General features: G+C 41.5%; 3 protein-coding genes across 4 annotated transcripts; all 3 read left to right on the forward strand.

The window, feature by feature from the left end:
• On the forward strand, positions 1–4,368 carry LOC306739435 (fizzy-related protein homolog; the record flags this gene model as incomplete). Of its 2 annotated transcripts, none has more annotated exons than XM_079221453.1 (13): positions 1–69; positions 239–358; positions 557–620; positions 725–852; positions 1,113–1,195; positions 1,312–1,495; positions 1,653–1,718; positions 1,817–1,919; positions 2,089–2,273; positions 2,362–2,595; positions 3,353–3,457; positions 3,601–3,693; positions 3,783–4,368. In XM_079221453.1, 13 exons carry the CDS (start codon positions 1–3, stop codon positions 3,822–3,824), a joined length of 1,476 nt encoding a protein of 491 aa, XP_079077579.1. In that variant the 3' UTR covers positions 3,825–4,368. The 2 variants fall into 2 exon arrangements, with proteins under 2 accessions (XP_079077579.1, XP_079077580.1); XM_079221454.1 differs by having other exon boundaries at positions 251–358.
• Positions 4,369–4,785: 417 nt separating this feature from the next.
• Positions 4,786–12,374, forward strand: haus5 (HAUS augmin-like complex, subunit 5). Its single transcript, XM_079220563.1, has 20 exons — positions 4,786–4,829; positions 4,980–5,078; positions 5,179–5,241; positions 5,451–5,483; positions 5,743–5,767; positions 5,928–6,060; positions 6,185–6,344; positions 6,442–6,538; positions 7,236–7,327; positions 7,430–7,484; positions 7,583–7,710; positions 7,810–7,891; positions 8,029–8,183; positions 9,272–9,434; positions 9,643–9,723; positions 9,865–10,010; positions 10,080–10,176; positions 11,160–11,298; positions 11,466–11,598; positions 12,089–12,374. Exons 2-20 carry the CDS (start codon positions 4,981–4,983, stop codon positions 12,189–12,191), a joined length of 1,983 nt encoding a protein of 660 aa, XP_079076689.1. The 5' UTR covers positions 4,786–4,829; position 4,980; the 3' UTR covers positions 12,192–12,374.
• Positions 12,375–12,967: 593 nt separating this feature from the next.
• On the forward strand, positions 12,968–26,741 carry sin3b (SIN3 transcription regulator family member B; the record flags this gene model as incomplete). Its single annotated transcript, XM_079220526.1, has 19 exons — positions 12,968–13,078; positions 14,182–14,288; positions 14,678–14,831; positions 16,432–16,797; positions 17,206–17,361; positions 17,921–18,049; positions 18,232–18,321; positions 18,469–18,587; positions 19,005–19,218; positions 19,594–19,710; positions 19,905–20,143; positions 20,746–20,929; positions 21,662–22,577; positions 23,298–23,467; positions 23,555–23,728; positions 24,554–24,646; positions 24,760–24,851; positions 25,724–25,922; positions 26,090–26,741. 19 exons carry the CDS (start codon positions 12,968–12,970, stop codon positions 26,324–26,326), a joined length of 3,867 nt encoding a protein of 1,288 aa, XP_079076652.1. The 3' UTR covers positions 26,327–26,741.

The raw sequence follows: 26,741 nt of genomic DNA on the forward strand, positions 1-26,741 counted from the left end.
ATGGATCCAGAATATGAACATCGCCTTCTCCGACAAATCAACATTCAAAATGACAACTTGAGCCCTGTGGTGAGTCCTTCTGTTTTTGTGTGTTCTTTAATATCGTTAATGTTTTACATCAACACTGAATGTGTGGTTTTATCAAGTGAGATTATAATTTATCTGATCAGAAAAGTGACGTGTGTGTGTATATATATATTAATAAATAAAATAATAATATAATGTGTGTGTTTTGCAGAAACAGACACAGAGTCGGACCCCCACCAGCTCTCCTTTATCGTCACCTAGTAAGCTCGGAGACAGATTCATTCCAACAAGAGCCAGGGCAAACTGGAGTATCAACTTCCACAGGATCAATGTATGAACAGTTTGTGGGTACATTTGTGGAGGAGTGTGTCTATGCTTTTGCAACATAATAGAAATATACATACATGACAAAACTCTAAAGGTTGCATTGTATTAAGGAAAAGTTGGATACTGTATGAATGTTCTGTCTGAGACTGAACAACCACTGTTTGAATGTCAAATTAATATCAGTATCTTTGTGATTTTTAAGGAAAATGAGAAGTCACCAAGTCAGAACAAAAAAACGAAAGATGCCTCCTCTGATAACCTTAAAGGTAAATACATGTTGTAAAGCTTGTAACGTTTGTTACGTCTGTTACTTTCTCAGGATTGTAGTTTTGTGCTTTTGTTTTAAAATACATTTGTGTTCATGCAGCAGACGGGCAGGCCTACTCTGCTCTGCTGAAGAACGAGCTGCTGGGAGCGGGAATAGAAAAGATCCAGGACCCTCAGACAGAGGACCGGCGTCTTCAGCCATCAACCCCAGAAAAGAGAAGTCTCTTCACCGTATGAACATTTTATCTCATACTCGTCATACATTGAGTCACAGGTTATATAGCCCATTCGACAATCATCAGAACAGACACATTCAATATGTTCTTGGAGACTTGAGTAGGGAGAAACAATTATTTCACTGTTCAGAAGTTTTTCTTCAGTGTTTTTTTAATATATATATATATATATATATATATATATATATATATATATATATATTATATATTATTTTGAGCTATTATAGAATATGGTCGTTTCTGTGTTCTTTGCAGTATTCGCTCAATACCAAGAGGTCGTCACCAGAAGATGGCACCAACATCTCCCCCTACTCTCTATCACCTGTCAGCAACAAAAGGTAAAAATCCTTTTTTTACGTATGTTAATTTTTGGTGTATGTTGTTCACACTACAAGCAAAGACATGGTGCATTTTGAGTTCAGGGTTTCACAGTGTCCAACTTTTCCTGTTGCAGTCAGAAATTACTACGTTCACCAAGAAAGCCAACTCGCAAGATCTCAAAGATCCCTTTTAAAGTCCTGGATGCTCCAGAGCTGCAGGATGACTTTTACCTCAACTTGGTGGACTGGTCGTCTCTCAACGTGCTCAGTGTCGGGCTAGGAACATGTGTTTACCTGTGGAGTGCCTGTACCAGCCAGGTACTGGAGAGTGTTTTAAACAACTGGTTTTAGAACATTCATTTGAACTGTTTGCTTAACTGTGTATGTAAGTTTGTGGAAATGTTTTTGTTTCTTGGCACCATTCATTATTATGTTACTCCACAGTAAATTGCTTGTTGCATTGTCTTTTCCTCAGGTAACAAGATTGTGTGATTTATCAGTGGAGGGAGACTCTGTGACGTCAGTCGGGTGGTCCGAAAGGGTAAGTACACACAGCCCACTGCCTTGAGGGAACATATCAGGGTAATCTTATAATACAGTTAGTTTTGCTTTAAATTAAATAATCCTTCATATTTTTAGGGTAACCTGGTGGCAGTGGGGACTCACAAAGGCTATGTTCAGATCTGGGACGCTGGTGCTGGGAAAAAACTCTTTGCTCTGGAAGGACACACAGCGAGAGTTGGTAAGTTGCTGTGTTTAAACTCTGAACATAGCTTATGAAGTGCCTTAACAGGAATGCTCAAAAACCCAAAATGTAATCAATGCTTGACATTCTTGATAATTGTGTTCTTTGACATTTTAGACGAATATTGAGTGTGACTAAGATAAATTAAACTTGAATCTGTTTGCAGGAGCGTTAGCATGGAATGCAGACCAGTTGTCTTCGGGAAGCCGTGATCGTATGATTCTTCAAAGAGATGTGCGGACCCCGCCACTCCAGTCAGAGAGACGGCTGCAGGGACACAGACAGGAAGTGTGTGGCTTAAAGTGGAGCACTGACCATCAGTTGCTTGCTTCTGGTGGCAACGACAACAAGGTACAGTTGTTATTCTTATGAAACATGTCTCCATCTTTGTGTATTTACTCATTGTGTTTATTGATGCGGTTGCTATTTGTCATCTCAGCTGCTGGTTTGGAACCACTCCTCACTGAGCCCAGTGCAAACATACATGGATCACCTGGCTGCAGTAAAAGCCATTGCCTGGTCCCCCCACCAGCACGGCCTGCTGGCCTCTGGGGGCGGCACTGCGGACCGCTGCATCCGCTTTTGGAACACCCTGACCTCACAGCCGCTGCAGTGCATGGACACCGGCTCTCAGGTCTGCAACCTGGCCTGGTCCAAACATGCTAATGAGCTCGTAAGTGAATCCATATACACACAGAGAAAACGGTTTGCTACATAATTGTCATGAGGGTCCCTTTCGCATTGACAATAAGGTGATACATGGCCTGTTCTAAGCATCAAAACGATACCTGTAATAAGTTTGCATTTGTACTTAATTTATATCAGTTCGCAGAGATTTGAAATCAGAATCAGCTGATTTTAGGGATGATTAATTGCCATCACAAACATTGACAAAACAAAAACAATAGTTATTGTAGAGCATTGTTTGCATCAGGAGGAATGTAAACAGCAGCAACAAAACGATTCTCTGGGCTGACAACATCGCTGGCATCTTAACATAAAAAATGTGACATCGGGGAAACATTGTCCATCAACTTTGACTCAACGTCCACTTATCCAACCGTCGGTCCTGTGGTCCGAAGCAGTGTCAAGTGGTCTTGATCTGTGATTCCACAATTCAGTAATAAACACGAAAAGACAACAAATTAAAACTAAAATGTAGAGAAGTTCATGGGAGCTTCTGGCCTGGATACTGTGTCATCAATTAAATATTTTGTTCAATAAATGTGTTGTAAAGCGGAGCATAGGCTTACGCTGTTTCCATTCTTTATTATGAGATACTCTGTAAAATGTACCTCCACTTAAACAAGTGTTGCCGTTTTCTCTTTTATATCTTTGGTACACAATTTAAACTATGCATGGTAGACCAGTGCAACTGTCAAATAGCAAGACCATAACTGCATAATATAAGATTGACTCTTTTTTTCCAGGTGAGCACCCATGGCTACTCTCAGAACCAGATCTTGGTGTGGAAATATCCAGCTCTCACTCAGGTTGCCAAACTCACAGGACACTCGTACAGAGTGCTCTACCTGGTCAGTTTGGCTTCTCTTTCTGATGAGAATGTGATCCTGCTGTTAGTCATATTAATGGAAACACTGACCAAAACATGTGAATTATTATTATTATTATTATTATTATTATTATTATTATTATTATAATATTTTTTTCATATCAGGCAATGTCCCCGGATGGTGAGGCCATTGTGACGGGAGCTGGAGATGAGACGCTACGCTTCTGGAACGTATTCAGTAAAACAAGGTCGACTAAGGTAAGAAAGCACTTTTAGGGAACAGCGTTCAGTTATCCCCTCCATATCTGCAAAAATATTTAACCAAGTTTCTTTATCTTTTGTTTCAGGAATCTGTATCCGTTTTAAATCTCTTCACCAGGATACGATAACTTAAAGTAAATGAAAACTCTAAAACAAGCACCTTGTGACATTTTTTCAAAGAGGAAATGTCAGCGAGAGCAACTGAGCACTTTTTTTTTCCTGCCAACAATTGTTTGGGCAATTATTTTTTTTACGTTTGTGCTCTTATGAATGTAGTGATTTTTATTTAAAAAAATGTCTAAGTGGATTGATTTCCATTTTTTTTTGTATTAAGAATAAGAAATGATTGGCATTACTTCAACATATTGTGTTGTGAAATCTGAACTGTTCAGAGAGCATTTTTAGTTTTTGTTAAACTCAGGTCTTGTTTATTTAACGCTGCAGTGAAAGCCATCGCAGTGAGCTACTATGGGAAAAAAAATGCCATTACATATTATGACATGCATACAACATAAACCCTTAACATAATCACCTACTATGGCCTTTACAATATGTGCACCATGTTTACTGTGATCATTGGAGTACTAAGGTTGAGAGTGGTTGGCTGATAATACTGCAGTTATGCTGCGCATCTCTTCATGTACTACATAGTTCATTCTTTTTAGTACAAAAAGAAATAAAAGATGATGGAACTGAAATACTGGTGTATATTTCTTTTTTGCCTTTACAAGATTAATGTAGATTAATGACTGTTTCCTGATTATGTGGCCATTTTTCATGTATCGGTATTTATACACACACACCCATACAAAAGTGATCATATCATTAAGTATGTTTTTTTTTTTTTTTTTAAATAGATAAAATAATAAAGAAAGTTGAAACCGCTAACTCATCTATTTGCATCCTGATTTGTGATTGTATTTTCTTCTCATTATTTGGTGGGATTAATAAAATCGCATCCACAACGCTGTGTAATCACGACTACAACCAGCGGGGGGCGCTGTCTCAACGGATATGATGACCGGAAGTACTGTTAACGGGCGGGAAGTTGAAAGTTTGTGAATGTTGGGATAAAAAAAAAAACGTTAGTGTTAACGTTATTAAAATAAAGTCGCATCTTCCACACGAGCAAGGTCAGTTCAAGGACTCAAATGAGCTAAATGCGGCCAACGACTCAAGTTTACTAAAACCAGCACACACAAAGTGTCGCCTGTTGGTGGAGCTAGCTAGCTAGCTAGCTAACTAACTGAGCTACAAGTTGTTTACTTTCTGTCGCCTGTCAGGATGGCGGACAAAAACCTTGTGTCGGAATTGAAACGTTGGGCGACGGAGGAGTTCAATCTGCCCCCGGGCAGTCTGCCGACTGACAGCTACTTTAAAATGTGGGTATCAGCTGTTCTCTACTGTCAATGTTATTGTTAAGAGGTCCCCACGGTTGTTGCTTCACGCAGCTTTGAACAAACACTGATCCTTTTCTTATAGGCTCTGTATCGGGACAGGAAAGTCAATATGGAAATATGTCATCCAACACATTTTTCAACAAAGGTTAGTATTTTTGTTCTGTGACCCCCTGATCCGTGACCTTTGTTAGAGGTAACGTTAATGCTGCTTTTGTATGCCACTCCAGAGAGCACATAACATCATGGCTGCATCTCTCAAATATACCGCAGTTTCACCCTCTGACCATGTTATGACTGGGGAAATGGCCAAATAATGGATTACAGCTTCCTGACAGTTTCTCTGTTTTCTTGCAGGAACGTGCGGGTCATGCGTGGCAATCTCCAGTGGTATCCTTTATTGCCCTGACAGGGGTTTTAAAGCCACCAGTGATTTAACAGTGGATATGGCAACTTAATGTGTATATTTTGGTCATGTAGTTGCTCTTGTAAATGTCAGTGAGAGGTCACTTTGACAATAGATAGTCTGTATCTTGCTCAATACGTATTGCTGTTTGTATGTGTATACAGTGTACTTGGAATGTCTTCATCCACCATGGACACTGTTTAGCATTTATCAAGCAATATCCTTGACATTATGATCTTCAAGGTACAAAGTTCTTCAAGACAAAGAGGTAGGCTAAGACTTATTTTCCCTCCTTGTGGTTCACTTATACCTGCTTGATGTAGTACTTGATTAATCTTGGGTGATCAGTGTGGCATTTTAATTTCAGGACATCAGCCAATAAACTAAAATGTGTTGGGTGTTTTCATATTTCTTATTTGCATGCTCAGTTGAAGCAGACTGAGGGCCAGAGTGAGGCTGCTAAGCAGAGAGAGCTTCAGAAGAAGATAGAGCAGCTGAGAGCAGAGATCAGTCACTTGGACTCTCAGATCAGTGGAACCGAGGAACAGTTGGCTACACAAGGTTAGTTCGTCACATTGAGTAAAGGCTGGGTATCTGATCCATTGTTGCTGTTTGCTTAGCTTGTATAGTTTAACACTATTCAAAGTGATCTCCTACACCAGTGTTATCTACTATTTAAAAACAGAGCAGTCCGTCAGCCGTACCTGGGCCCAGGTGGAGGACAGTCGGCGCAGAGAGCTGCTCTTGCAGGCCTTCAGGCAGCGCTGCAGCTTAGGCCGCAAGGTGCTGTCTGGAGACACGCAAAAGATCAATGAGCACTGCCAGGCACTGGAACAAATAGCCAGGTAAGACAGAACATTGAGAGATGAAGTACAATTTAAATGAATGAAGTGAGATCATTTACACACCCGTAATAAGTGAGAACTTGATTGTGTTTTGCAGGAAAGCAGAGATTGATGTGCTGTTTGATAATAAGCCCCCTAGCAGCAGTGATGGTGACAACTTTGACTCCCAAGTCGCAGCAGAGGCACAGGTCCTGGTAAGCGCTGCGTAATTCTTGTCTGTATTTGACTGGGTGGTGATGAGTTGTGTGCACGTTATCTTGTATATTCAATGTTGGTGTATTTATACTATCCATTAGTACATGTTTCAGTCAGAAAATATAAAGAGTGAATAGTCATCTGACAAAAATGCTGCTGTGATTGTGTCTGAAATCAAACCTTATTTACTATGTAGTGCACTATATTTACCATCTAGAATTTTATTTTGGTGTCCAAATTCTGTGAAATGTATCCATACATTTCCCTCAAAAAAAGTCCCACCATGGAAGAAGTGTCAATGCACACTACTTTCTGCTAACAACTTCACGATTGTACTACTGTGAATGATGAGCAGTAGTGAGTGTACGAAATCTTAATTTATAGTTCACTATAGATAGAGTAAACTACTCAGTGTAAACTCTCTCATATAGAGGGAGTGATTTTGGACACAATTTAGTCCCATTTAGTAGGTAAACGGCTATGGATTACTGCTGACTGTTTTATTAAGTACCTGGTTATGCCATTTTGGGACTAGACTAATCTTGTAGTACGAAAAACAGTTGAAATCTAAGTATTTTTTTAAGACGTTATACAAATTGATCAGCAATTATTTACACATTATGATGTAGACCAAGATGCCTGTTATTTATCAGCTGCTGACTGAAGGAAGTCATCGCATTTCTATTTTTCTCTTAGCGGGAAGTGAGAGACCTGTGTGACGTCAGGGTCCACTTCTATCAGTCTTTACAAGAGAGTGAACTGAAAACGGCGCACTCTGCAGCCAAACAGTAAGAACAAGAGTAGACACAGTACTTGAGAAAACTTTCTTTCAGAATATTGTCAACTTTTTCCTTCTTGAATGAACCTCTTATCGCTGTGTTTTCTCTCAGTATGACTCGTGAACAAAGGACTGCTGTGTTTCAGTATTGGCTGAGTGCTGTGGAGGTTTCTGTATTTTGACTACATTTCACAAAATATTTTGGTTCATGCATTCTGTAAATTTTCACCTTGAATTAACAACTTGTTGCTTGTCATGTCATCAGAACATGTTGGGTGGTTATCCTCCAAGCCATGTCCTCTCCGCATTGGAGTATTTAGCTTCCAGAGAGCAGAAGGAACTAGAGGAGAGACTAGCCTCTCTGGATGTGACACAGGATGTGACCGCTCTACGGTAAACTTCTAAATTGTTATAGCGTTCTCTTTTCCTTTAAGACTATAAAACCCCTAAAGTTTTCAGTGTTGGAGTATTTATGAAGTATTTTAATTGCAGGTTCCGCTATGAAAGCAATCACCTACTGGACATGCCAGCAGAAGAGGATAATGGGTTGCCATCGGTTAAGACCCTCTTAGAGGTGCTAAACACAAACACACATAGACACTGTAATGTGATATTCATGGAGTTCACAGTACCAAAGAAAATATGTCTTTCCCGGCACTTGTGATCACAACATTTTTTTTTGCGGAATTGCACATTTGTTTTTGTTTCCAGAATGCCTGGGAAGAGGTAGAGCAGAGTTTGGTGGAACTGGCCCAGACTCGCTCCAGAGTCCAGCAGCTCCAACACCAGCTGCAGGTTTGCAAGAAGAAGGCTGAGCAGGAGGTGTCTGGCATTGCAGATGTGCTCCACAATGACACCATGGCACTGTAAGCAGACTCACTGTAGAGTTTGTTGATGAGGTTCCAACTTATAGTAAAAAAATGTATTTTCCCTACACGGTTAGAAAAATCTAGCCCCTCATTGTGGTTTAACTTGCATGTATATTGTGACGGCTCCCCTGCCTGTCTGTCTGTTGGTCTGTCTGTCTGTTGGTCTGTCTGTCTGTTTGTCTGTCCCTCTGCTTCCTGCAAGACGGCGTGATGAGACGCACCTGGGCCCGGTGCTCCTGGGGGAATAAAGCTCCGCCTCTGGGCCGGCCAAGGGGCTCTCGATAGCGACCGCAGGCTCTCCGTTGTCGCCAGCTCTCGTGCGCACCCAAATAAAGCCTTTATGACGATTGTCATAAAGGCTTTATTTGGGTGCGCCCCTTGGCCGGCCCAGAGGCGGAGCTTTATTCCCCCAGGAGCACCGGGCCCAGGTGCGTCTCATCACGCCGTCCTGCAGGAAGCAGAGGGACAGACAAACAGACAGACAGACCAACAGACAGACAGGTAAGCAGACAGACAGGCAGGGGAGCCGTCACATATATACATTTGTAGACCGGTATAATGTGGAGATGCACAAATACCTCTAGAAGTATACAAAAAAACAACAGGAAGTCAGCCATTTGGCATTAAATGTGCCATTTTAGGCCGTTTTTAGACTTTTACAGCTGCTGTACTTTAACAGACTCTTCATCGAGAAATGATCGGAGCGACTTCGAATTTAGTCTGTAAAATCGAAAGAATTTAGCGATAAAATATCTGCGTTTTCATACAATCTTGTTGTCGTGGTGTGTTGGTGAAAACCCATCGTTCGCCAAAGAACAGGATGTGGATCTAACTTGTTGATTTCCCAATTCTTTTGGGAGGCATCATTGCACGCAGGAGAAAGTCCCTGTTTCACTGGGCCTGGCTGCGTCGGCCAGTGTCCCGTTAGTATGCAAACACATGAGACGGTGTGAGTTGAGTTGAGCGCTTAATAATAATAATAACAATAATGTTGTTGCTACACAGTAGCCAGAAGTAAAATTAGAGACTAATGGGATCTACTGTTTTAAAGCATTTATTGTGTTTTTTTCCCTTGTTTCTCTCAGGCCAGCTCTAGAGGTGGAACTTCAGTGTGTGATGCAGGCGGCAGCCAGGGATGAAATCAGAGACCGGTGTCACCAACTTGACCAGCATGCCAGAAGCCGACAGGAGGCGCTTAGGAACCTCCACAGCCAGTGGCAGAGCATCCTTGACTTCAGACAACAAGTGGTGAGAGTGAATTGACAATACGAGACTATATTTGAAAACATATTAGTATTCAGGAAAATGTGGTCTTTTGTTATGTGTCATGTTAACTTTAGATAAACATCTTGATTTGCCAAACCTTTAGCGTATATAATTTCTTAAACAGATTCCATTAAACATGTTCTGTTGTTGTCCTCTTGTTGTTGTTGTTGTTGTTGACTTGTCACTCCAGGTTCTCAGACAGGAACATATCGTAGGTCTGATTAAGGGGAATTCCACAGCCAGGACGGCGCTGATTCGTCTGCACACAGAGGTATGAATGTGCTCCATATATGACACTGAAGTAGAAAGGTTATCATTAGATTTGCTTAATTCTGTGGTGAAATAAATGTTTAGGCTTCTTTAAGCTAAACAATATCCCTAATCCTCTCATCTATCTCTTGTCTTGTTGCAGTTACAGGAATTTGTCCGGGGCAAACTGGTGCCGCAGTTTGAAGTGGTCACCACTGCAGCCAGCAGTCAAAGAAATTCCATTTCCAAGGAGACCAGGCAGTTCGGAACGATTTCACTTCTTGCTTTCGACTGTAGGACTGTTGATGGGTAAGAACAAGTTGCCTGACACCTCAATAGGTAAATCCCAGTCATTCCACATGTTTTCTGTTGTTTCAGAATGCAAAGGATCCCTGCATCGTGGTTGTCCATCCATCGCTTGCAGTCGCCGACCTTTAGCAGCTTGTGTCAGAACCTGGCATTTCCACTCTACAGGGTGAGTCCGGGCATAATATGCAACACTGTGTTGTAACAACAAAGAGAACTCCTTTTATGTCGTTTCAAAATCAGCAAAGACACATCTGCAGGCAGCCATTCTCAGTGTGGCTGATGTGGAGAGAGGTTAACCAAGCCGACACCAGGGAACATCACTAAACTAACATTAGTTATTTATGTAAGTTTACAAATTGCTGTTCTGTCTCAGAAACAAAGACATGCTGCATTAAAGATATTGGCATTAAATATCTGCCATTCTCAGTCCCGCTCTCTAAATATCGACATCAACCATTAAAAAAAACATTAGTGGACCACTCAGTGAAACATTTTATTCAAAGGCCATTCAGTAATATATAAGCTATATTTATATTCGCTATAATCGTGTAATTGTTAAACCTGTGGAACTATGCAGGAGAAAAGTATTTCTCTTTTTCAATCGGTACAAAATATGCTAAATATAAGGAAATAGATGATTATTACGGTGCATTTCAAACATTCTAAAAACTTTGACAAATGTGTGGGATTACTGTACAAAAGACCACGACATTATGCTGTCACAGTGACAGGCCATTAATGCTTGTGAAGTTTGCCTGCGGACACTCATTGCATTCCTATAAAAGTTGTGCTCGCAGATACTAAAGTTCATGCTGCTCCTTAAACGTCACATGCCGAGAGTAGTTCTGAAGAGAGAGCTGACTGTCAGCGCCGTTGCTTGACCCTAGTTCTCTCACCAGCGTAGCTGATGTAAATACGATCCATGAAAATCAGTTTCATTGCACAGAGGCACAACATCAACAATCGTGTACTTTATAGGCGCTTGTAAATATTTTTTTTAAGGATATCTGCTGATCTTATAAACACTCAATGTGCAGATGGTTTTTTTGCTTTTTACAGTATGTATATGTGAGTTAATTTAATGGAATTTATTCTTCTTTGCCCCTTTCTCTTTGACACAAACTAAATGTTCTCCTTCTTCTTACCCAGGCTCCAGAGGAGTTGTGTTCCCAGGCGCGCTCCCAGCAGCTTGAGCTACGTTTTCTCCGTCAGTCACTGCAACTTCACTCTGCTACTTTGCAGAAAATACAGAAGGAAACTGAGCTGCTGCATGCAGCTGATCAAAAAGGTAATCAAGGGAACTCCACAAGAGTGAAGATGTTATCATGCTTTAAATATACAGTAAGAAGTGCTGTATTTGGCTATTTGTATACGATGAAAATGTTTGCTGAGCAAAAAATTATGATACAATTTAATAACGACAAAACTACGGTTTGACTTCGCTGTGGCTTTCAGCTCTGCTGTCCAGAGTCCTGGAAGAGGACCAGAAGCTTCTGGAGGCTCTGGTACACAGAGTCCGAGGCCTCACCCAACGTTGCAGCCAAGGCCTTGCTTACGGGGTCCAAGTCAAAACTGCCATCTCTTACTGGTGAGGCACATTTCCAAAACAATGGATGCAACACGTTTCACATTTTTCTGTGTGTAGTTACCTTTTTAAAATGTCTGTAAAGGAGAATTATATTTTCAATCTGTTTTATTGTGTGTAATTTCATCATATTATATATTTTTATCAGTTAACTTTTTACCAGCCAGCTTGCTAAAGTCTGGGGGTGAGCCCCCTTTTCAAAGCTTGAATGTGGAGTGCACCGGCAAGTGAAAATGAAAAGTTACCACTTGTACTGCCTTTTTGGTTCAACTTGGATACTGTACTTTAATTGTGTGTGCACATACAGTTTCCTAATGCAATAGATGTGTTAACTTAGATTTTGTTTTCCAAAAGAGAAGTGTAGATAAATGTATTTAACTTCCAAATTGTTATCAGATAAATACGTAATGTGTTATTTTGTATTAATACCTTCAGTCAAGAGTTACGGGTCTGGTTTGCTGGTTAACTAGTTCTGTTTTGCTCATACATTCAGGTGGGATCGGCCAGTCCAGCATGTCCTACCTAATGTCAGTAAAGGAGGACTGACTTTTCAACAGTGGCTACAAAGGTGGAAACTCGCTGCCAAAGCCTCTTAGGAGGCGACTCGTCCTTTAAAAAACTGGAAGGAGATCCTTCACCGCACCTTTTCAGTGGCAACATTACAATGCTACAATAGTTAGAAAATGCACACTTCTTTTTTCCCCGTTTTCCCTGCTCATTTCGTCTCTCGATGTTTTAACATGTGAAAGTCTGTCACGAATAAATAATTTTTAATCCAAGTATTTGCTCCTGTCTTTCTTGAAATGCTTTAAAAACAGACACAATGTAGTAGTATGTAGCTATCGTGCACGGGGCAACATTGTTCCTTTGTAGCAGTGAAGGGGGAGTGGAGCAATCTGATTCTCGAGCCCTCAGCTCCTCCCATCTCTGCGGCTGCGCAGTTCAATTTTTCACTCCTTTTTTTCAATTTTTCACTCCTACTCTGGCTTCCGGACGCCAAGACAGACCGCTGCCGCCGAATTTAAAGAGACAGGGGATAGTTATTTTAAATACGATAAACGGCAACCATTGTCCCTCTAGCTTATTCCCCGACGCTTCTCGGGAGCAGCTTGTTTAATTCGATGGGTGATGTTTAATCAAAGTCGCAGCGAGTAGCAGCTCGTCTGTCATCACCCTCCACTCCGCTGGATTGTCCGTCCTTTTTTGCGCTGTGCCGAGACTGTCCAGCTAGGCAAAGTAGGGTTTGCTCGCTGGCAGGCTGGCTTCCCGACCGAGAGGAAGGTTTGTCGGCTAGCCAACAACTGGAGGTAACAGCGAAGCTTCCCTCTCAAGTTGTGGTGGTGGCTCTCCAGCCCCCTTGTCGCCCGGGATAATGGCGAAGATTCAGGCGCACAGCACCGCGAAGCAAATAAACCAAATCCAAGACAAGCCTTACGTTATAACGCAAAAGCAAGTGCAGCAGCAGCACTTCCAGAAGCTGAAGGTAAGCAGACAACGGACACGACAAGGGGGGAAAAGTCCCCCAGAGTCAGAACCATTTTGTTCGTCGGATCATTGCACTGGATTTCAGGCTTTTCTCTTTCTCCCCTCGCGAGCGTCGAGAGAGTAGTGAAAGGAACGGCTGGCTAGCGTCGGTTAGCTCGGTGGCCTATTAAAAGTAACGTTAATTCATTGCTTAACATTGGACATTTGAGATGAAACGTGAAAGCTGTATTTAATGAGTAAATGTCCGAGTGACAGTCGAGTGACACAGTTAGTGGTAGTTTCTTATTTACGATGTCAATAACAGTCGCTGTGAGCGAACGTTAACTCAAACCTCGGTTGTGGGAAGTTCCTCCTTGTTCGTCTTTTTTTTTTCTCTCTCTCTCTCTCTCTCAGCCACCCTGAACAAAGTGGAGGACGTCAGCCAGGCTAGCCAAGAACGGCTACTCCACTTGATTTTTTAGCAGCTTCGTTACACGTTTTTCTTTGTTATCGCAGTAACGTTAGTTGAACATCATCGTGCTGTTTTGGCCAACACGACGCCGTTAGCTCGGGAGCAGCTGCAGGCGAAACGTTTCGTGTATTAGATCAGTGTTGTAAGTGTTCGTGGAGTTATTGCTGGCTAGCGTTAGCTTCCGCGACCCTCTCGAGATGAGAGGACTGCTGGGCTCAACGCTTTGTGGGGACACATTTTGTTTTTTTGTGTTAACCTCACCTAGTTTGGCTGTTGTGAATAAAGAAAGCTGAGGACAAGCGAACAAAAACTGCTTGTTTCTTGTATTCGCCTATTTATTTATTTATGTATTTATTTCACGGTTACTTGTACATCTTATACAGCACTTCAGCTGACAATGGAGAAAGCAAACCTTACCTACTTATATAACTTCACATGAAGACATGTCCACAAAGTGTTGAGGAAGCACACTTATTCTGTTTTTATTTATGTATAATAGTACATGCCAACATATAGGAGCTGGATTAAGATCCCTTATGTACATTAACAGCACAAACAGAGTGTTTTATTAAAAAAGCTTCACCACATGTCCTAGAAAGACTGATTGTAATTCATGCTGCATTCATGATTTTTCTTCTTCTTGTGTTTAGGTTGAAGATGCCTTGTCCTATCTGGACCAAGTCAAAATTCGTTTTGCAAATGATCCGGGCATATACAACAAGTTTCTCGACATCATGAAAGAGTTCAAGTCGCAGAGGTATTTATGCAAGAAGTTACTTACTAAATGATTAGTTTTAATTATATGTTTTTAATGACTGTTTTCCCAAATACAGTCTTATGAGAAGCTGAATTGTGGAGCTTGTGTGTAAACTTTGATCATGCTGCAAATGCTGATGGATCAACCACATATTTTAAGGCATTTATCAATAACTTGGGTATTGCAGAAAGCATCCCATATTTCTTATCCAGCAGTTTATATTCTCTCTTAAATGTAATTGTGGGATGAAAGACATTGTCACTTGTTTCCCTTTTAAACTAAGCTGCAAAACGTTTTGATCAGGAAGTGGTTGTCGTCATGCGGCATATGAGTGAGCAAGCAAATTTTCTATTTTTCTCTTTTGTCTGTCTGTCTGTTCTCTTGAATAGCATCGACACACCGGGGGTGATCAACCGCGTGTCGCAGCTCTTCCATGGACACCCGGACCTAGTCTTGGGCTTCAATGCCTTTCTACCACCGGGGTATCGGATAGAAGTCCCCAAAAATGGGGTGGCGTTCCTCCAATCTCCGTTTTCAACACAGGTGAGATACTCTACAACTTAAGTTGATGAATTCTCCAAACTAATACTTTATTTATGGAACTTTCAGCAGGTGCATCATGCCAAACTTATTGTGTGCTGAAAGTAGAGTATGTTGAACTTTATATTTCTTAAGAGGAACACGTTTGCTTTTGCACTGAATTTCAATTGGGTGCTTTTTTGAAATTGCAGTCAAGATCACACTGTTTAGAAAGATCCAAAATATGCCATGCTGAATTGTACACATGCACTCAGTTTCCAGTTTATGTATTTTAAAGGTGTCAACAGTCTCAATGAACATTATAACTTCATGAAGGTAGGCGTTATTACAGGAATGTTGTATTCTGCATTAGTTTTAGCGAGGTGTGTTTAATAGTGTATTTAATGCCTATACAAATGAGTGTAATGGTTGGATATTTCACTAAGAAGACAGTTTATATTTATTTTACTTTATACATTTAGATGCATTGTCTATAACACAGAGTACTTTTGTAATGTTTTGTTCAGTGGCTCAAAACTGAGCAGATGTGTTTGGCTTCAGATTCAGTTCAAATTCAGTTCACATTTGGTATGATTTCATATTTTATTTCTACATTAATGTACGTTTTTTTTGTTAGTTTTGGCTAACAGAAAAATAACCGAAAGAATGCAGGGACCAGTTTTAGGATGTGCATCAGTTTCACATGCAGTAAATCCAGAGTGCTTTAACAAAAAAAAAAGTTTTTTTGTCAAGAGCCAAATGCCAATGATTTCTTCTTCTTCTTTGAAAGATTTTCTTATTTGGACAGCTAGACCTAAATCATTTGTGAGGGCAGCCTTAGGACAATCAGAAGTATGTTATACACACAGCAGAGTGTTAATTGAGATTTGCATCAAAACTCTTATTGGTGTTGCTGTAATTGGTCACTGAATATGGTTTGGATGAATGTTTTTGTATTTAATAAACCGTATTGATTTTCCAAAAACAACATGTTATTTGTAAATATTTCACTCAATATAAGTGTGGTACTACCTCAGTAGACAAAATAAATAAATAAATAGTGTAAACAAATTTACTGTGGGAAACAGTTCATGTGTCTGATATCCCTTTGTCTTTACTAGATAATTTTATTGTCGGCCATTTTATTTGAGTGTTTGAATTCTGGGTGTCAAATTTATGCACTCTCTAGGGCCCTAAAGAATTGTCAAAACGCAATGGGAAATGTATTATCTATTACTTTCTGCTAGCAATGCGCAACATTTTATAGACGTGAACAGACTCATTCATAAAACATTTTTTGTAACTGAGGGTTGTAGTTTTACTTAACTTTCATCCTCATTCACCTCAAATAATTTGACTGTAAAGTGCAATTTACTGCTTACTACAGAGTCTATTATTAGTAGTAAATGAGTGAACAAGGGAGTGATTTTGGACATAGCCACTGATGTGTTTAATGTACATTTTTATTTTGGATTACCATTACTTAACTGCCATTTGGGCAGGTATTTACTTGCTGATATTATTCCCCAAATCTTATTTGAAGTTAAAAAAAAACAACGCCAGTTCCCTAAATGAAAGCACTTTTAACCATGTAGCTCAACTTCATCATTCTTCATCTGTCCAGGTATCCCCAGGCCAGCAGGGGAAGAGTGTTACCACGCCTGCAGTGACAGCAACCTCCGGTAGTGTCGCTGCCGCCAACAATGAAGCTGGACCTGCCCAGACCAGTGAAGCCAAGGCCGCCCCATCAGAGTCCCTGTCCTCCTCAACCCCAGCAGGACCTCCAGAGCCTCCCAGCAGGCTTTCTCTTCCCCTGACTAGCAGAGAGAGCCAGAACCAGGCGACCACTTCGTCTGTATCCCCACCGGCCTCGGAGACGAGCCCCGTAGAGTTTGACAGTGCCATCAGCTACGTAAACAAGATTAAGAACCGTTTCTTGGATCACCCAGAGATCTACAGAGCCTTCCTAGAGATTCTTCACACATATCAGGTACTGTGGAGAAGGAATGCGGTCATTTAATTTGTGTCTTACTTGCATATTGTGATTATTTTTTTAAATTTAATTAAGTTTTTCTGACATTCTTCCTATTACACCTCAAATATTGCACTGTTCTTGTCGGATTTGATCAAAGCAAATGTCTCACAGCATTGTTATTCAAGTGGTAATTTCCGTCCTCTTCTAAATGGCTTCATGGAATTTTCATCAAGAATTTAACAATTAAATAAAGGTTGCAGGTGATTTGTTTCTGTCTAGTTTAAAATTCCTACAGCAGCTTGTTCCTTGGAGGACTACCATGTGTATCCAAGCCAAAGATTCTCAACTTTGGTCTTCTGTTTCTAATTTTGAATTACATTTCCCACCTTTTTAAAACCATTTTTCCCGTATCTCCGCCCTCAGAAGGAGCAGCTGGAGGTGAAGGAGAGTAGAGGCAACCGTGGCAGCAGTGGGATGACAGAAGATGAGGTGTTTTCTAAAGTTGCCAGTCTCTTCAAAGGGCAAGAAGACTTGCTGGCTGAGTTCGGGCAATTCTTACCTGATGCCAAGAGATCATTGGTCAGTAGAAGCAGCAGACGGAGATAAATAATACAATGTAAAAATGAAAAAGGTTGCTTCATAATCGGTGACCTGTCTCAGCACAAAAAACTATTTTTTTCTGTCGTTATGTCTTCAGTGTTTTAATGCAAATCTCTCATCTCACATTTTTGTAATAAAAAAATATTTGGTGCATATTTTTAGTAGTCAATGTATTGTAAAAATAATAGCATTTTTTTTTTCTCTCAACATTCTTTGACTTCAGTAATTCAAAGTGCAAGTCCAAAGTAAAGATGAAACAACTCGGTAGATTAGTTGATCAACAGAACATTTATTGGCAACTATTTGATGATTGATTTTTCACGGTAAAGTATTAATGTTCAAGCAATAAATGCCCAAACTCTTTCGCCTTTCTGTGAATATATTTATATTTTGCAGTGTTTTACATGAAAGTATATTCAAAGGACTGTTAGTTGCACAAAACGAGCTATTTTAATGTCAACTTGGGCTCTGGGAAATTTTGTGATGGGCATTTGACACTATCTTGTGACACTTTTCCTGTGTGCTTCATCTTCTGTAGTTCACAGGCAGCTCACTGACAGGAGGCAAAGATCAGCTGAAAAGGCTGGAGGAGGAGGACTTACTAACCAAACAAAACAAAAAGAGGCCCAGGCCCATCCTACTGCAGCACATGTCCCCACTGCTCAAGGTAAACTCTCAATTTAGAATAACAGCCTCAGGAAATGCACCGATATATGTACACATATGTCCTTGAAACGGTTTCAACATTTTCTATCATTCCTAAAGCAACGATTCAACCGCTTTAACTACAACACATTTAATTAATAATTACATATATAAAGATCATTCATTTCTTTGTTTTTTATTTAGAAGAAAATGAAGTATTCCTGTACCAAAGATCAGTCCTTTGCTTCAGTTGGCAAACATGGAGTCTTAAGAGAATTCTCTTTCTTTGATAAGGTGAGACACCAGTTTCCATGACAGTGAATCATGGCATGGCAATTTCTTTCTTCCTTGGTTCATGCTGTTCTTTTGACCCACTGCCACAGTTTTTATAATGCCTTTTTATTAATTGGTCTGACTTCCCTGTCAACTCTCCTGATTCAGGTCCGTCGCCTGTTTAAAAGCCAGGAGGTGTATGAGAACTTCCTGCGCTGTATTGCCTTGTTTAACCAGGAAGTAGTGTCGGGAGCAGAGCTGCTGCAGCTGGTCACTCCTTTCCTGGGGTGAGTGGGTGAAAAAGATGTGTGAATGGTTTGAATGAAATCGGACAAATGGATACAGTAGCTGCAGGGAGTTGATAAAAAGTGTAGAAGTTAATAAGTGGTTTTGTAGAAGAGTTACTGCAGGCGGGTAACCACTGTAAAATATGTTGACATATGTGAAATGCTTTCAGGACCATTAAACAACCTGAAATGTTTCAGCAAATGGTACTTGTATGATCCGTATATATGGGTCTTATGAGATCTGATCACTTATTGAACAAACTATGCCAGAATAAATAAAACTACCTGACATAATGCAGTTTTTGTTTTTCACATTACACTCATTTGTGAGATTATTCTGATGGATCGCTTTGTTTTTGATCAGCTATTTTTCTCCAGATTTATCGCTCATCCATGATTTCCTCCATCTCCTTCCAGGAAGTTTCCTGAACTGTACACACAGTTCAAGTCTTTTCTGGGGGACAAAGAGCTCTCTCATAATGTGTCAGGGCTGTCGGATCGCTACATGGAGGGGGGAGGGGGCCGAGAGGTGGATTACGCCTCCTGCAAGCGCCTGGGGTCCAGCTACAGAGCACTGCCCAAGACCTACCAGCAGCCTAAATGCAGCGGGCGCACTGCCCTGTGCAAGGAGGTAGACCGTCTTAAACTATCCTAAAGAGTTGTCGCTACATCAGTGCTTTGCTCACTTTGTGGAGTTTTATTGTAAACCAAGCTTCTCTTTACATTCAATGTCACTCACCAAGACGCATTGTGTGTATCCTGGAGCTCTGTTGACTGTTTTTCTGTACTCAAATAACATTTGCAAAGCAGATTTCACTTAAAAGTTTAACACATGCATTGTCTACATGCTAGCAGTCTTCTTCGTCCCTGACTTGCTGGCATATTTCTGTGTTTTCTAGCATAAATGTAATACATTATAAAAATGCTTGAATAGAATGTCATTGTGAAATGTTCTCCTATGGAAATGTTTTTCCCATTGATGAGTTTACTCTTTGTATGTATGTAGGTGTTGAACGACACCTGGGTGTCGTTTCCCTCCTGGTCAGAGGACTCCACCTTTGTCAGCTCGAAGAAGACTCCTTATGAGGAGCAGCTGCATCGCTGCGAGGACGAAAGGTTTGAGGTATGTAAATCCTAACAACTATTCTATTTGCGTTTCTTGTAGAATAAACATCCCAATTTACGCAGTTAACTTTTTTGTGTCCCTGCTCTTGTAAAAGAGGAGATGATGAGCTTTAACGCATAGAGCACTTGGCACTATACTGTAGTTAGTGACTGCCTTCCTAACTCTCTGTGTCTGTAACGCTCCACTTACAGTTGGATGTGGTTCTGGAGACGAACCTGGCCACCATCAGGGTACTAGAGAGCGTGCAGAAGAAGCTCTCCCGTCTTTCTCCAGAGGACCAGGATCGGTTCAGATTAGACGACTGTCTGGGCGGCACCTCTGAGGTCATCCAGCGTCGTGCTGTGTATCGTATCTATGGAGACAAAGCCCCTGAGATCATCGAGGGACTGAAGAGGAGTCCTGCTACCGCTGTGCCTGTGGTGCTCAAGAGGTCAGGGTTGTATTTTTTAATTTCCAATTACTTTACCAGTAAGAGGTTCAATGGAAGAAATTCTGTTTTGTTTTTGATGTGTATGAACTACTATTACTGTTAATTAGACATATTAAAAATGTTGATATACCAGACAATTGGCATTCTATCAATATGGAAAGGAGATTGTTGTTGTACAGCACATGTAATTGACATTACCAGCAGGGAAGTTTAAGTGTTTAAGTTTGAACTGAAAGTTTGATAGATGTGTTTATTTGCTGACAGTATGAGTAAGATCCTTGTATCAACAGGCAGTACTATTTGTACTTCCTGCGATCAAAGGTGAACTATATCAGCAACAGCTGTTTTTAAAAACAGTGTTTGTGTATTCAGTGTTCTGAATGTAGGCACATTGAAATATGCTTTGCCCGTGGCAGGCTCTCACATAAAGAATGCATCCTGAAAAACTGACATGTTCTCTCCCACAGATGCTTTAACTCTTACAATCAAACGTCTGTGTGCACATGCAAATTCAGTGACAGGCCTTTTTGTTAGGCCACATATTTATATTCGTGGCTGTGTTTTGTGAAGTCTCTACATTAAAGGTGTATCTTCTTCTGCAGGTTGAAAGCCAAGGAAGAGGAGTGGAGAGAGGCCCAGCAGGGTTTCAATAAGATTTGGAGGGAGCAATACGAGAAGGCTTACCTGAAGTCCCTCGATCACCAAGGAGTCAACTTCAAACAGAATGACATGAAGGCCTTGCGGTCGAAGAGTCTTCTCAATGAGATAGAGAGTGTCTACGATGAGGTAAACACCTTTTTTCCTGTCTGCCATCCCAAAACTAGAGTTGTCATAATATGAAAAGAGAATCTGTTGCAAATGTGTAAAACTACACTATTGTGTTTGTGCTCAGTTGTACAGTCATATTGGAGGGTGGACACCATATCATTGGTTATTACATTTTAAACTGTAACTAAAAATGTTAACAGCACTTTTTACTTGGAATATAACCATTTCGCATAAAAAAATTAAAAAAATGCATTTGAACTCGGAGCCCACCAAACAAAATAAATCACCGTATTCTGGTAATTTATTTGTGACGTTTGGGTGAGTCGATACTAATAATTAATTTAGTTTAAGTCTTTTCTCTTATTTTCTGTTTTTTTTGTAAAGTTGAGCTTTACTGTTCAGTCTTGACCTCGGAAACGGCAGTTGACATAATTTCCACTCGACACAATCACAAGAATCAATCAGAAGTTCATGGTTATAGTCTGTCTGCTAATGAGATGCAATCGAATGCTCTACAACAAGCAAGCAAATCATGGTCTTTGAGTTTATATTGTTTTGTCTTTTGTCCAGAAGTTGGAGGAAAACTTCGTAACTGTAAATGAATTGCTCATATGTTTCCCTTCAATTTTATATGGGCAGAAATATCTTATCTCGGAGATTAATTTATCTGTATCAATGCAACTCACCATTAGAATCCTTTGTCGGTGTGTTTTTTGCCTGTCTTCATCTCTGTGTTTTCTGTCATCTCAGCGTCAGGAGCAGAGCACAGAAGAAGGCGGCGTTGGGCAGCAGAGTCGTAACGGCTCTGGTGCCGCCTCATCCAGCGAGCCTCACATGGTGTTTACGTACGAGGACAAACAGATCCTGGAGGACGCTGCCTCGCTCATCATCTACCATGTCAAACGCCAGCCCACCATCCACAAAGATGACAAAGACCACATCAAGCGCATCATCCAGCACTTTGTCCCCGACCTGTTCTTCTCCCGCCGCGGCGAGCTCAGTGATACTGAAGACTGGACAGACGATGAGGTTGATCCTGAGGAGGTGGTAGAGAGAGGAATAGGAGGTGGAGCAGCAGCAGCACCAGCAGCAGCAGCAGCAGCAGCAGCAGGGGGAGTAGTTGTAGTAGGAGGAGGAGGAAATAGTAATTCTAATAATGCATCGGGAGCCACAGGTGGTCCGTCTCTACCCCAACCTGCCCAACCTGCCCAATTACAGCCCCAGACCCAGTCCCAACCCCAGCAGCAGCTCAATGGTGAGTCCAGGCGGAGACGCTGCAGCCCATCTCAGCCTGCAGACACAGAGGCCTCCACCACCTCCAGTAGCACGAGCCAGCCTGCAGGGACGGCCTCATCCACCCCTGGATCTACGCCGATGGAGACGGGGTCAGGTGTACCCGGGGAGAAGGTAGACCTGCGCGACCCTGAAGCAGAGCACCAGAAGGAGATGGACGGTGTCTACAACCTTTTCTTCGTCAACAACAACTGGTATTTCTTCTTGCGGCTGCACCAGACCTTGTGTTCGCGGCTCCTGCGGGTTTACCGGCAGGCAGAGCGGCAGCTGCTGGAACACCGAGCGGAGCAGAGCAGGGAGAGGCTGCTCATGGCAGAAGGAAGAAGAGAAAAGGCATGTGACCTCGCCATGGAGCTCCGCCTCAAACAGCCCAGTAAGTTAATCTACTAGTTGGTTATGCAAATCCTAAAATGGTACAATTTAAGTATTTAATATGAGTTGGTTCAACCAGCTGCCACATCTGTATGGACAAATATGCTGAGTTTTGGGGGGTTGTGTTGTATTTTAGATCCTGGAACTATGATCAAGAGCTGTAATATATGTTAATAATAAGTAATAATATATTAATTATAATTGTTTAATTAATTGGCACTGAATAAGAGTGCATTTAAATCTCTGTAAAGTCACCTTGACTTTTCCGGTAGTCATGGTGTTGAGTCATAGTAACATCACACGATGAAGAAAGGCTTCTTTGAAAACTATTCCAGATGTGTAGAAAGACTGGTGTTATTCTTTTCTTTGCCTTGCCAACATTTGAAGTGGCATTTCAGGCAGTTTGAATGAATGATATCAGCAAGGACTTCCTTTTAAGTGCTGCTTTTGGTTGGGAACTTATTTTAAGTTAATTTATTCAGGTTAGAGGCAAAGACAGGGTGTCTAAATCCTGCCCACACCGTTCTGTCGCAACAGATCCTCAGCGCACACACACACACACACACACACATACACACACACACACACACACACACACACACACACCCACCCCGTGAAACACACGTTATCAATGGAGATAAGACACAACTCTGAGTAAAACACACACACACACACACACACACTGTTATTACATGCTGTGTGACATACCTTTCTCCCACAGGTGAAGTAGAATTGGAGGAGTACTACCCAGCCTTCCTTGACATGGTGCGCAGCCTGCTAGACGGAAACCTGGACTCCACACAGTATGAAGACACGCTGAGAGAGATGTTCACTATCCACGCCTACATCGGCTTCACTATCGACAAGGTCATCCATAATATCATCCGGCAGGTAAGCAGAGTTTGATGGTGATGACATATATTTTACCTCATTTACAACATTTAACATGTTCTTTCTCCCATTTTTCTTTGACTCCAGCTACAGCACGTAGTGAGCGACGAGGTTTGTCTGCAGGTGGTGGATCTTTACCTGGCTGAGAGGAAGAGGGGGGCAGCAGGGGGGAACCTGTCCTCGCAGTGTGTCCGAGCAGCCTGGGAGACCAGTTTCCAGTGGAAAGCTGAGAGAGTCATGGCGGAGGAGAACTGCTTCAAGGTGAGCACAGAGTCCTGCTGAATGTAAGACTGAATGACATGTTTGGCCCTGACATTTTGCTGTTGTTTGAGGCAATGAAACAGTTTCTATGATCAAACTCCACCTCCGCTGCAGTAATATGCGGTTTACACTTTTATAGTTATTTTAGAGAATTGTAAAAAATACATGGAACACTAATGTATCCACAGAAGCAAAGCACATCACTAATTGTTATTTTTTTTATAATGGAGTGTTTTGTTCAGAGAAAGCTGCTTGCAGTTTTACTCAAAGTTAATATTTATCCTAATTGATCTGACAGACAAACTTGGTTACAGTTTTACCTTCTATGTTATGACTAATCGGCTTTAAATGTGGAGTCTGCAAAAGAGTATTGATATTTAAACAAATACACCGTACAGTGGTCCTTCGGAACGTTAGCGTGTACCAGATCACGGTCCATCTCCCTCACACTTCTCTTTACACATACATGACCTTTCCCCTGTCCTGGCTGGAATAGTGTTTTTTCCCCATTTACTGAGGCAGGGCTGTGTATGAACATCAGATTGTTTTTAGTGCACACACAGAACAGACAGTGCACCATGAGAAGATATTTTCTGAATTTGGCGAAAAATATATTGGATAAGAACCGCAGACTCAACCTTTGGACACGCAAGTGACACAGCTTATTTACAGCCAGTTGAACTACAGCAAGATGAACATGGCCTCTTTAGATTAACTTTCATATATTGGAGCACCTCGCACCAAAGCCGTCTTTTGAGATTTGAACAGCTTTAATCTTAGTTTTATTCATTAAGGTGGTTTACAGATGTTTCTTTGTGTCTTCAGGTAATGTTTCTCCAAAACAAAGGCCATGTGACGATGACTGTTGAGCTGCTGGACACTGAGGAGGCCCAAGCTGATGACCCGTTAGATGTACAGGTAAACTCACATTTACAAACAGACTGTTCAGATATCTAAATAAAATAATCTAAATCATAATGAATGATCATTTCTTAATCTTAATAGGTTATTAATTGCTGTTTTCCCCTCAGTGCCTGTCAAGCTACATGGAGCAGTTTGTAGGAACAGAGTCCAGTCTGTGTCAAGCAGACGGCTACTTCTTCAAACCTGTATTTCTGCCCAGGTATAATAACAGTTTAACATATTTGGAGGTTGAGACTCACCATACCGCTTCTCATTTTAAGCTGTGCATGCACTAATCTTATAGCCCTCGTCTTGTCTACATAATACAGCCAGACCAGCTTGTGATCACTCAGTCCATGCACTTCCAACAGATCTTTGTGGGCATCTTATATCTTTCCCACTGGTATTTCTTATGTTATCCATAGTACCATAGTATCCATAGGACAAAATATTTGAAATTCCTTTTAGTACAATGCATCCAATATGTCAACACTAAAAGAAAGTTTAAATTTCCACACGCTGTCAGAGTCAAGTTCATTACAAAATTGCAATGTTTTGTATGACTAAAAGTATATAACAAAGACAGAGTTAAATCAACACATATCTGACAGTCTCACCAACAGAAACTACATATAGGTACTACCTTCAGGGTGAAATGTTCTGCTGATGTGTGATTGCATGAGATAGTATCGTTATTCTTAATTACCTCTGTTAATGTACACTTTATCAATGAAAAAACATCTGCTTCAGATGGAATTTACACAATAGAGATGGTTTATTGGGAAAAAAATAGTAAAATTTGTCTGCATTGATTTGGTATAAAAATGTATTATTTTATTAAATAATGAAAGGCCTCTGTTTACATTGCAGTCACAGTAAAATGTCACGGCTTAGTTGCCCAACGCAACCATGGATTTCTGGAAAAGTTACGTTTCTGTTCAAACATGAAGTCTAATTTCAGTGAAATATTTAGTTTTCAGATAACATTTGTAAAAAAAAGAGCAGGGTCAAATTGATGTCCTTCTCAATATGTTGTATATATTGTAATCTGATCAGCATGTTACGGTCTAATAAATGTGTCTCTTCTTGTAGGAACCTGCGTCGTTTCCGTCGCTGGCAGGTGCGGCAGGTGGAGGCGATGCGCTGCAGGAGAGAGTGGCACCGACAGCTCGGCGTGGAGAACGCCGGGAGTCTGGACTGTCGATTTAAACTCAATACTCACAAGATGGTGTTTGTCATGAACTCTGAGGATTACATGTACCGCAGAGGAGCGCTGGTCAAGGCCAGGAAGGTAGGCCGGCGTCTGCATTTAACCTCAGTCTCTCGTTTGCTGTTGAGATGTGATGTGGAGAGTCTTGGTGACGGGGTGTCGGGAAAATAAAATCAAACCTCGCTTGCACACTCACTGCTCACTAAACCCTGTTTGGTGTCTTGACAGTTTTTCCTCTTCCTCCACAGTCGCAGCACAGAGTGGCAGCGGGCCAACACGACCGCTTTGACAAGTGGCACCAGGGCTGGCAGGCCGATCACGTCACGGCCGCGGCCGAACGCTCCGTGCAGAACTGGCTAATGGGCGAGGAGGAAGAGGACTTGATCCCCTGCAAGACCACCTGCCTGTCGACCGAGGTGAAGGGGCAAGCCGTGAACAGATACCACGTTCATTACAGCGGTAGCAAAGCCCCGGCCTCCCCGTAGAGGCGGACGGACAGTACACCAAACAGGTAAATGCATGGACGTACGAGACATTCATACACTAAACACAGATACAAACAGCTGCAGTCCTGCTTCTCCACCTTCCTCCGCAACATGTCCACTCATTCACTTTCACTGAGGGATGAAGAAACACAGTGCAGACTCTGGACGGTTTATTCCAGTGGACAGTGAGTCAGTGAATGAGTGCACAGTGAGAGGAGCGATGGCGTGGAGGAGAAGGACCAACACAGACAGTGAAGTAATCAATGAGATTGAACTTGGCCCTGATTGATGGGACGAGTCGGACACGATGGCACAAACGGAGCTCATCATCCTCAGCAGCATCATCATCATCATCAACCTTCTCTGGTGGCACTAAAAGTTGATGGACACGGAGGCGGTTGAACAGGCAAGAAGT

This window comes from Taurulus bubalis (assembly GCF_910589615.1).
Source record: "Taurulus bubalis genome assembly, chromosome: 7".
Taxonomy (NCBI): domain Eukaryota; kingdom Metazoa; phylum Chordata; class Actinopteri; order Perciformes; family Cottidae; genus Taurulus; species Taurulus bubalis.